We start from the raw sequence: 11,288 nt of genomic DNA on the forward strand, positions 1-11,288 counted from the left end.
CTTTTTATACCAAAAGCACCTCACAACACTTGTTTGCGAACTCCGGACAGGATAACTCCGCATGGTTGTGGTCAGTGATCCACACGCTTTTTGTTGTTGGGCCCGTACCACCCGAAAGCAGCGGGAAGAATTCCCAGCCAGCTTTCGACTTGTCGGGCATGGGGGTTCGTAATATCTTTCTCCTCGTTTAGAAAGTGACGCTCTCGGACCGAGCGAAGGAATGTATCGATTACTTTCCTTTTCCTGATGTGTGAGCGTTCCGCAGGCTCTCCGGCTCCTTCGATCACTTGAAACCCCAGGCCCCGTACGCGTTGCCCGCCGATCGAGGCGCGTTAATGCGGTGGCCAATCCTTGCCTCTTTTTACAATTTTGACGAATTTTGGCTGAGGTTGTTTCTTTTCTTCTTCTTAATTCTTTATGATGCCTCTAGCCTCGGGGAATAATACGGACCCCGGATCCCATCGAAGGGGACTCACCCGTTGCGTTGGTTGAAGAAAAATAAAAATTCAATGCTGATGAAGGGCCAGTTGTTGGCTTCAAAAGAACATTATCAATCGAAAAGCTGAACGCGACTAGCGGTTGGACGGAAGCAACAATTTGAAAACGTGAGTAACATTCAAAATTTTAAACCCTTCCAAACAGCATGCACGTATGTGTTTATTTTAAACGATAAAAATAATTTGTTTCCATATTGTCGTACACTTAGCGTATTAATTGTTTGGTTTACAAATATCTAACCAGAAGTTGAACCATTGGGAAAATGGAAAACTTAGGCGATCTTTCGACAGGATGTTATATCAAGTGCAATAAAAAGGAAGATAATGTTTATTTGACGGCCGCGATCGAGTGTCTTATCTTTGCTTTCTTATTTTATTTTCTTCCACCTTTGCTGAGATTTCAAACGGGTTTCTTTTGTTTTACGTTTGGAACTCCTATCTAATTCACGTCGGGACACTTAAGGGGAAAACAAAACCACGGTTGAAGGAATTGTATTTTGTGTCTCCCCTGTGTTTGGTCAATAAAACTACAATGTAGTTTAATTAGCCGCACAACACTCGGCGAGGCGTTCAACAGGGCACACCAAAATATGTGGATTTCCCTTTAAGATTAATCAAAGCAAGCAGTGATGAAGTGAACTTTTTAAGGGGATTTTGTAGTTTTTTTTTTTTCAACACTTAAAAGTCAGTTAAATCACTTTTTTAATAGTACTGTTTTGTTTTAACTGAAGTCAATTTCATTATTTCATTTTCTAGAAATTCACCTGAGCTGAGTTAGCTGAGTCACTAATCGTTTAAAACTGACAAAAAATAATCATTCATGAACTTCCATATCACAAATGAATATCAACCGATAGCACTTATACAATCCAGACTGCAGAATTAAGGAAACTGATCACTTAAACTGAGAATATCACTCGTAGTGCGGTGCGCTTCACTTCATCTTAAATGCATTTAAATCACTCCATGCGACAGCCACACTACCACCTGTGCCAATGTACAATCTGCTGCGTAAACACAGCAAACACCTGGTCGATGAACACACGAAGTTTAGTGCTGAGTTTTGCGTTTTTAAACCCCTGTGTGCATATCACCAACGATCACGAATACGAACAAGCAGTAACAATTATGCGGTATCTAATCACCGTTCTTTTTCTGTTTCGATGTGTTGCACCTTGACGCGACACGTGCTAGCCACGGTCCTTCAATCACGAAGAATTTTAAAAAATGACTTGTTTTGAAACGACGAACCTCGTTTATATATGGGTACGGTTGGGTGTGGCACTGTGGGATTGCTATCGGCCATCATGGTGTGCAGTTGTAAAATATTTATAATAATAAAATCTTTTTGGTTTTTCTTCACTTGTTTTGACATTTATTTAAGAAATTAAATGATCGTAAATCTTGAATCGTGATCATGGCACATTAAAATCGTTTTTCTTTGATGAAACAAACTGAAAAACCAATGTTAAGGTACAATTTATTCTTTTTATAGCAAGAATTGTGGCCTCCCCAAATAACAAAAGGAATTCGCATATTTTGACAGAGACAGGGGTTTTAATGTGTGAATTAAAGACAGGTTAACTTGTCCAATACAGGAACGGCAAGTTGTAAGTCCATTTGGTTTTTGGAGACACACTTTAAAGAGGAAATTAATTCTCGATGTGTTTTATTTTTCGTATTCACGGCAAAGAAAGCTAAATTTTCTAAAAAGCATTTTTTTTATCAATCAATTTCAATTAAAAAATATATTTAAAAATACAAAACCAAGGAGAACCCTGCAACGGCTTGAAACCACATCAGATGTCAAATTATAGCATGCTAATTATAGTTATAGCAGACCATTAGATCAAGTAAAGCGGTCTTATTCCGATATGGTTTTCCACGTTTTGCTCGGTTATGTTCATTTGTTTTGATCCATGTTCATTATTATAATATTTCCCGTTTCGAAGATATTTCAGATGAATTTACACCATTATTACATGTTTTGAATTATTTATTCTTTTCTAGATTGCTCTATAAAATGGAAACGGCGGAAAGCTCTACGGGTTCATGTTTGCTCTTTGCAGTCTAACTGCACGCCTACGCCTTCTTTCACCAGTTTGCTAACGAATAGAATCCCCATCAAGCAGCGAAGGAGTATCCAACCTGTTCGTGATTGATAAACTCTCAATTGTTGGCATGCAATGCAGATCAAAACCTGCACTAAAGATAACAAATGCATCGGAACGATTTTGACATTAACCTCAGGCAGTCATTTAGGACAATAAATGGAAGAACGTAAATTCATTTTGTTTTGGAAAAAAACGAACGGAGTTTAACTTAGCGCTATGGAAGATGATGCTACATTAAATGTATTGAGCCTACGTATACTAGTTCTAGCTTTCCTAGCTGATCTTAACGTAATAATCTTCTCATTTGCAATGAGCGCTAAAGGTAAATAGATGGCCGCACGCATTGGGCACTTTCTTCTTATTACGCTATGTAAGTGTTATCGACTACTCCCCAAGTGTTGTTCCCGGTTACGTTCGGGATTTTGTTTGTTGGGATTGCTTTACTACACTCTTACTGACTAATTATCAACTGCTTTCTAGCTTCTACGAGTTTTCACATTTTAAATTTGTTGTTTTTTTTCTTCTTTGCATATATTTTATCTGATGTGTTTCTATATCTGTATCTATTTTGGTCTGCTTTTTGTTAAAGTTGACGGTTGGTTTTTGATTTCGTTACGATTGTAGTGTTGCGCTTGTTAGGTTTGGTAGCTTTACAGCCAGGAAGTAATTGGTAGCAGTTATTGTTGATTGAGCATCATAATTTTCTTCGCCTGTTCCATCCCGGACAGGTACGCACCGTGTACGGTCGAGAAGTACCGTTCGTGACATGCTTCACCGGCAAAATGGATTGTGGCACTGGTTTTGGTGCTGCTGTTAACGTTACTATTGCTCGTACCTGTCCCTTTCGTACCGGGTGTGGTTGTGGTGGAACCGGTACTCGAATTGCTCGGAGCATTGGCTAAAGATTCAGCTGTCTTCTGGACGACTTTGTTTGGAGTATTGTGGGTGCTAGGGTTTGCTATCGGGACGCTAGTTAGTGTATTGCTGCTATTACTGCTGCTCGTACTGTGACCGCTGGTGTTGCTCGTTGACGTCCCCGTTCGCATACTGGCGGTACCGATTGTAGTCGATTGTGTTACTGCCGAGGAAGCATTATTTGCTGGAAAGGATTCCTTTTTGCGCGATTCTTCACCCGATTTGTCGTACTGATTGCATATGAGCGTTTCCGTTAGGTTGGACATGAAGTTCTGCTCGTGATCACAGTTTACCGAGGTGTAACTGTAAGAACCACGAATATAACGATTGGAGTTCCATCTTGTGCTGAAATAAAAATATACAAAAATGAGAAAAACAACACTTACACATTAAAGCAAAGTCACCTACCAGTAATAATTGACAGGCTTAGGTACTTTCTTCTTGGTAAACTTCTCCAAAATAAACACACAGTCGCTCACGATCTGTTCATCGTTAAGCGCCTCCATCTCGAGCGCTCCATAGCTACCGATCCAACCGAGCAGTGTGTTCGGCGGACCCGGACTGAGTACATCAAATCCCGAGATGAAGCGTGTCCAGTGCGAATCCTTCCGCAGCTCATCCCGCCACACCAGCTGTATCCCTTCCGCTTTGCCCCACCACGCATCCTCAAACTGGAGAAAAATCTTATCGATCGTCCCATATCCGATGCTGCGAATCGAGCGACTGTAGCTTGCCGGTAGGTTCGGTTGAAACAGTTGATCCATCGTGTCTTTCAGTACGCCCAGCGAGAACGTTACGATCAGATGCTGGCAGCAATAAATCGTTCCATCGGTGCACTTCACAATCACCTTGCTGCGGCCATCCAACCAGCGGATCTCGCAAATCGCCTTATTGTATACGATCTTCTCCATGCCGATCTCTTCGATCAGACAGCTAACGAGCGCCTGGAAGCCGTACCGCATGTTGATGTGTGCCTGGCAGCTTTCCCCATTGAACGAATAGCTGCCCCACAGTTTAGCCGAAATGTCCGATACGTGCAGGCAGGAATTGTCAATGATCTGAAACCGGCAGTGCCAATCGAGCAGTTGCTGTGCCAGCACCTTCTGTTCGGCGGTAAAATCTTTCTCCGTACGCTTTCGGAACTGCTCGCGTAAATATGCCTCCAGCGATGCCGGATAGGATGCGTCACGATCGCCACCGGATGTACGGGCGGCAAACTCTTCACACTGTTCTAAAATCTGACCAACGATAAAGTCGACCCGCTTCACCAGATGGTCGTCTATCCGGAAACCATCGTCACGCAAAAACTCTCCCAAACCTTCCTCGGACGTTTCCTCGCGCAGTAACCCATTCCGCTTGGCTATCTCGTGCAGGTCATTTTGTCGTCCGTGCAACCACTGGGCACCGGCTTCAACCAACTGACAGCCTTTCCCACCGACGTGATGCTTTTTCAGTGCTTTCGTACTGATGCGTCCCCCGGGGGACGATTGTGCTTCGAGAATGGCGAAGCTTTTGCCCGAATTGCGCAGCTGCTTAGCTGCTCCAAGTCCGGCAATACCAGCCCCAAGGATCAGCACGTCAACGTACGCTTTCGGACCATGATTGAACGGCGGAATCAATCTACAACGAGAATAGGATATTGGAAAAAGATGTTAAAAATATGGTGTAAATTTTTGAAAACGAGTTTGTGCTTATAAAGCTAAGTAAAAAGCGGTAATGTAAAAGATAAACATATTTATTGCAGCTATCTACTGAAAACGGAAAACATACTTAAAACAGGGAACATCGTACAGTATTGCGTAGTTTATAAAAGATCTGTCTTATCTGTGTAGTGTTTCGTTCTGGGGTATGGCAAATAGTGTCTGCATCATTGTGTTTAAAGATGTGCCTTCCTGCAGAAGGAGAGGGAAGAAGAAAAAGAAGAAACAAAAATAAAACCAGAACAAAAGATACTGTAACTTAGTGTGAGGTAGGCAATTGTGTTTCTTTAGTTTTTCACTAGGAATGACTAAATTAATACAAATAATCGTATGAATAGTGTTTAAAATATCCAAAAAATATTTTAATACAGCACAAAACTGAACTGGTGAAATGTAGTTTTACTCACAAATTCTATTAAACAAACTAAACTTGATAACAAGACAACATAATCTTCATGTTATAAATTGTTTCTAGTTACAACGTGCTAAGGTTAGTATACACATGCTATAAATATAGCATTTGATATGTTTATAGCATCATTCAATATAATTTTTAACAGTAACAACCAAAATGACCGATAAGGATTTTTGGAACAAAATTTCTTTCAACAGTTCCAATGCTGTTGCCTTTCTTTCAAACGTATCAATATTAGTTACATTTTAAAATATCAAACCATGCAATTCTACCCTCATACAACGCCATGCAGCTACTTACCTGTCGTATAGATCGATCAACCGGTTCGCTTCGCGCCATCCTGTCTCGACAGCACCGTGCACGGTCGAGTAGTAATGATCGTGCGTAGCCTCACCGGCAAACTGTACGACCGGCATTCCGCACGTATTCGTCAGCGGAATTGCTAGATGGGACGCGGACGTATTCAGAAGATCGGTCGTCATCGATCGGAACGTGTACGAACCGCGAAAGTTTGGATTCGAATACCAGCTGGTGCGCTGAAACCGTACCGGTTCCGGGATGGTACAACCTTTCATAAACTTGCGCAGCAAAAACATACACGCACGGCGTACATCCTCATCGCTGGCCCGTTCCATGCGGCGTGCATTTTTGCCCGAAATCCAACCACACAGCACGTTCGGTTGATAGTCTACGATGTAAAAGCCGAACACATCCTCCATCCAGCTGTCCGGCATTTTGCGCACCTCGTCCAGATCGGCCTGATTCCAGATCAGGCTCAAACCCTGCCAGCCCTTCGTCCAGAATGGTTTGTCGAACACGAGAAACAGCTTGTTAACCGTACCGATCGTCAGTCCCTGGATCGCGTTACGCTTGATCGGCGGAAGATCGGGCGTGAACAGTGTTTGGTAGCGTTCCTTTAGTACGCCAAGCGAAATCGTACATATGACGTGGTCTGCATCGTACACACTGTTGTCGGTGCAGCGGATCGATACGAGACTATCCGGTCCGGCGGTCCAATTGATGTTGGCGACCGTTTTGTTGAAATGCGTATAATCCTCCAGGTTGATTGCATCGGTTGCCGTAGTGAGTGGATGTCGTTTCTACAAATGTGTAACGACATAAGTGTGGAATGTCATTTCCAAGTTTCTCCGTGTCACTTACCATCAATATTTCCAACACCGTCCGATAGCCTTTATCGCGCCAGTTTAGCAACAAATCCCCATCACACTCCCAGTAGTGCAGATAACCCGGCCCGGATGTATCGAACCAGCTGTCGGAAGCTTCGATCGAGTTTTCAAACTTGTGGAAAAACTCCAACACCTGATACGCCGTATCATCGTTAACGTCCGCATATTCGGCGGTTTCGAGCAGGGCCCGAAATTTCCCCATAATGAACGACCCGAGCGAACCCCGGTACCCGGTCAGTTCGTGCTTGTGCGTTTCCAGGATCGACCAGATAAGGCCGAGCAACTTTTCGCTTCGCTCCTTCGGTATCTGTTCACCGTTCGAGCGGGTCAGCACGAACCGTTCGTACCGGGCACTGTTCGAGTCGAACACGTTGTACTTCGAACCGAGCTCGTAGCATACGTTGCCTTTCTCTCCGTGGCACCTAAAGAAAAAAGCAAAAGATCGCAAAAGATTATATGAGAAACGAACCCTTTTGCAGGTGGGCAATATGGGTGCGAGTGTGAACGAGCACAGTAAATAAATTATAATCATGGTAATCGATTATTTAGTGACCTTCATCTCGGAGCGGTGAAAGAAACCGAATAAATTCTTGAATTACATATTGCGCCCCGCTTGGAAGGGGGAGGAAATAAGTGAAAGAAATTTGCCTATCAAAAGGGGAAAACCAACAATAAGGATAAAGGAGGGTAAGAACCGGAAGGAAGGACAAGCACTCCACTTACCATTGTGCGCCCAGGTCAACAACGTTTGCCCCGAACGGTACGGTATGGATACGGCCACCGATGCGATTTTCTGCCTCGAGTATCTTCACGTTCTTGTAGCCCCGTTCGATGAGGCGTGTCGCAGCGGCCACTCCAGCCGCTCCGGCACCGATGATGACGATTCTCGGATTCATGACCTAGCCACCGGAAACTCCTAGCCGCCTGCCGCACGACGGAAATCGTGGGGCTACAAGCGCGTGAAGATCTGCACGAGAAGTGTTTTGTCCTCAAGGTGCACCGTTTCGCTGCTCTTCTCCGTAGCACCGTATCACAAGGACTGCTCTCGAAGTGGGATTTCAACCCGCGTGCCGCCCACCGTTTACTTCATCTTCGTAAATCGATACAGGCTGAAGATGATTATTTGCTTTCTGCTTTCTTTCCGTTTTTCGGTACGGACGGTCCACCCTTGCGGGGTTTGTGTGGACGAGGGTATTGGTAAACCGTCCTATTGTTGTACGCCACTTTCAGAACCCTTCCACCCACGGGATGGCAATCATAATTACGGCATGCACATATGTGGCTACGGTGAAATAAAGGTATCGCAAGATGGTGTTTGTTAAAGAGCTGTTAGTGGCTTACGTGACAATGACGACCAGACAGGAACAATGCAAAAATAGGGAAAGCAGTAACAGCACAATAGAGTGCGGCACGGATCAATCTAGAGCGAAGGTTTCTTTGCACAAAAAAGACACATCCAAGTAGCCAAGGAGGGAACACAATCTCTTCTGACAATTTAATCCGTGTGCGAGATAAGATTTTGCGTTGCTATCTTTATGAGCTTCGATGAGGGTTATGAGGGTTGTGCTGCTGCTTTGATAACTTCGTACGACATCGCAACACATTTGCACATTGTTTTGCTGGCCTGGAACAAGTTCCGCCAATGATTGATTGACGCTCCCCGACACGGACGAATCTTTCTCACTACAACACTGGCACGGATGTTTTGATTTAGATTAAACCTGTTGGGGTTCTTGCAAAACAATACGGACAACAACTCCGTACGGTCACCGTTGCAGCCACCGTCACGTACGAGCGAAATTTATCGTTCGCATTTGACCCTTGCACTGAATTCCGTCAGTCGCAACGGAGCGCTAGATTCGCGTTATCGCGTATGCGCGAATACCATGTGTTTTTCGGTGTGCGAGTGTAGTGGTGCGGGCCCAGATTGCTGGTTGTTATTTGTGGACCATCTGTCACTTTCGCTGTACGGCACCGTTTGACAGGTCCCATCGAGTCCTGCACGTTTGCGCGCATTCAAAATTGTCAAACGGATGTTCGTGGAATTTTTCGGCGGTTATGTTGCTTAACCAACAACGTGTTGTTCATTGAAGATAATATTGAAGCCATATAATGTCAAGCAAGTTTAATAATGCCACGAGTTCAGTAATAGTAATTTATATTTATGTACAAAAAACATCAAACCTTTTTATTGCTGTATTTGCAAAACACTGGTCTATTTCAAAACAGAAGCAAATGAAACCAAACCAGACACGTAATACTTTCAATTTAATATATTTCATACATATTGTTATCTTCTACTCATCCAATTCAGCTTAGTATGACTGTATTTTCGCTGTGGAATAGTGTTGGTTGCCCCTCTCAATGGATCCTTTTTCATATCGCTACACAATTCTGTGTGGCTTCACACGATGCAACATATTGCTGGGAAACATGAACATTGTTCTGCGGTAGACTAATGAGAGCATCAACATTTTTCCAAAATGTTTTAACGAACTTGCCTACATCGATGGCCTTCCAATATGTCCTTTGCGTGTGTGTATGTGTCGACTAGCTTAAGTTAAAACATAAGAAATCAAGTCTGGGGTTGCATATCGTTGTTATAAATTTCAATCGGAACTCACGTTGGGTTATAGTTCTTGCTTTCTTTTTTTGTCAGCGTTGTTAGTTTAATTTTAGAGAACTGTCTATGTTGCAGCGAAGAGGTTCCAATATACTTTCGTACGTGTTAGCCTACGTTCAATTGCGGATATGTACATGATCATGCCAACATGCTACCAGTACAACATAAACGTAAAAGTATGCAAACAACTCAAACCTAAAAAACCAACTAAAACTAATGTTCCCGGAGAGAATGAAAACAAAAACAACAATTCTAACTATACACTACTAACTAAAGGGTAAAAGGAGCGAAGGCAGCACATATCCGATCCGGTGTCGTATCAGTCCATAGTCCTATTCGTTGGCGTGCTTCCATTCAATTCAAACTATTCGTATTCACCAGTTACTACTTTATTACACTTCATACAACAGCACTCACGATGGTTTTTTTTGCTGCCTCATTCTGGTTTGTGGGATATTTTCTTATTTTTTTACACTAGTTCACTACTTTCACTTCCCTTATTCAATATATGTCTATTTTTCCATTCCTTGCCCTTTTTGCTAGTTATATCTGCTCCCACATGCCTTCCTCTACGGCTGTACCTTAGCACTCGATTCTTTCCTTATTTCGCGATTGAAAGAAAAACGAAAGAAATACAGTAACATCAGTAATTGTAACTAATTTTAAAATAATGTACAATCTACGACACTAAACTCAAAACCTTGGCCACCCCTTTACTCGCTCTCCTTTGTTTAATTACGCTTTTAGCGACATCCTTAAAGAGTGATTAACGTTTTTTTTTGCTTGCAAAACCATCCGATACAATCGGTACAACCCTTTTTGCAACCGGACGTTAAATTTTAAAAGGTTTGCAATGTTTATTGTTTTACTTTCTCCCTGCATTCTTTTGCTATCGACTAACTCATGCGAACGCTCAGTACCGCACACCATTGTTCATCAGTACCGAAGCTCATAATATATTCCACCGAGCAAAAAAGAAACACAATCGCTTCAAGACTTCGCATACTGTATGGCAATACAGAAAATTCGAGCTCAAGAGACAAAGTTGAAGTAATTTCTGAACTCTTTACACGTTGAACTAGAATGTGTTGAAGTAAATCTTCAATTTTTTATACTTTGTGAACTTTTGTCAAACGAAGCAAAAAAAAAAGAAGAATCACGACCAATTCAAATACAACTTAACCAGAATATCCATAAATAACTTCAACTTTACCACTCGATCTCGTAACCATTGTCAGAGGGCAGACAAGCTCTCACACAAACAAGATCACGCATACAACTACTGCCGAAGATGAAGAAGCATTGCTAATATAAATCTATCGCAGCTTTTTTTCCATACACATCGAAGCGCATGTGGCCGATCCTAAGATAATTTACACATCCGAGTTTCTATCCAATTTCCCTAGCATATACTAGCATTTCTTGCCCCTTGAGGTAGTACTCCTCATAGTCTGGCAGCATTTTCGTTTACGAACAAGTTCTTGTACTTTCTCACCGTGGTACGCGGTAGGTCTGGGCAAGAATTCATTATCCGCACAGTATCCGTAACGGACGGTGTGCTTGGTAGAGTAAATGTACGGTGGTGATGGTGGGGATTCAGGCGGAGCACAGAAGCTGCGCTCCATGGCCCTTTTTCTAATAAAATGATTTGCTTTGCTTTTCTTATTCATTGATCAACATTGTTTCTTTCACTATAGATATATAATATGTATATATGTATATACTCTATAAATCACTAGTTACGCTAGGGGTGAGAATTGTGAACGTTTTGTACGTAACTATGTCGCAGTGAGGTGGTCACTCTACTGTACGCTCTCACTATTATTGTAACCCATTT

At 42.6% G+C, this 11,288-nt stretch overlaps 1 protein-coding gene across 1 annotated transcript; it reads right to left on the minus strand.

Moving 5' to 3' along the window:
- Positions 1–3,288: 3,288 nt before the first annotated feature.
- Positions 3,289–7,724, minus strand: LOC128718562 (uncharacterized). The gene is made up of 5 exons (XM_053812184.1): positions 7,552–7,724; positions 6,803–7,250; positions 5,942–6,741; positions 3,935–5,146; positions 3,289–3,871 (listed from the first exon to the last, which is right to left on the minus strand). Exons 1-5 carry the CDS (start codon positions 7,722–7,724, stop codon positions 3,289–3,291), a joined length of 3,216 nt encoding a protein of 1,071 aa, XP_053668159.1.
- Between the last annotated feature and the right edge of the window lie 3,564 nt (positions 7,725–11,288).

The sequence above is a fragment of the Anopheles marshallii genome, chromosome 2 (genome assembly GCF_943734725.1).
Source record: "Anopheles marshallii chromosome 2, idAnoMarsDA_429_01, whole genome shotgun sequence".
NCBI lineage: Eukaryota > Metazoa > Arthropoda > Insecta > Diptera > Culicidae > Anopheles > Anopheles marshallii.

Bases quoted from the DNA above. Each gene is read 5' to 3' on its own strand.
- LOC128718562 (XM_053812184.1), bottom strand. From the start codon at position 7,724: ATGAATCCGAGAATCGTCATCATCGGTGCCGGAGCGGCTGGAGTGGCC. The intron at 7,251-7,551 runs GTAAGTGGAGTG...TTTTTTCTTTAG, and splicing joins GTTGACCTGGGCGCACAATG to GTGCCACGGAGAGAAAGGCA. The intron at 6,742-6,802 runs GTAAGTGACACG...ACACATTTGTAG, and splicing joins CGGTGTTGGAAATATTGATG to AAACGACATCCACTCACTAC.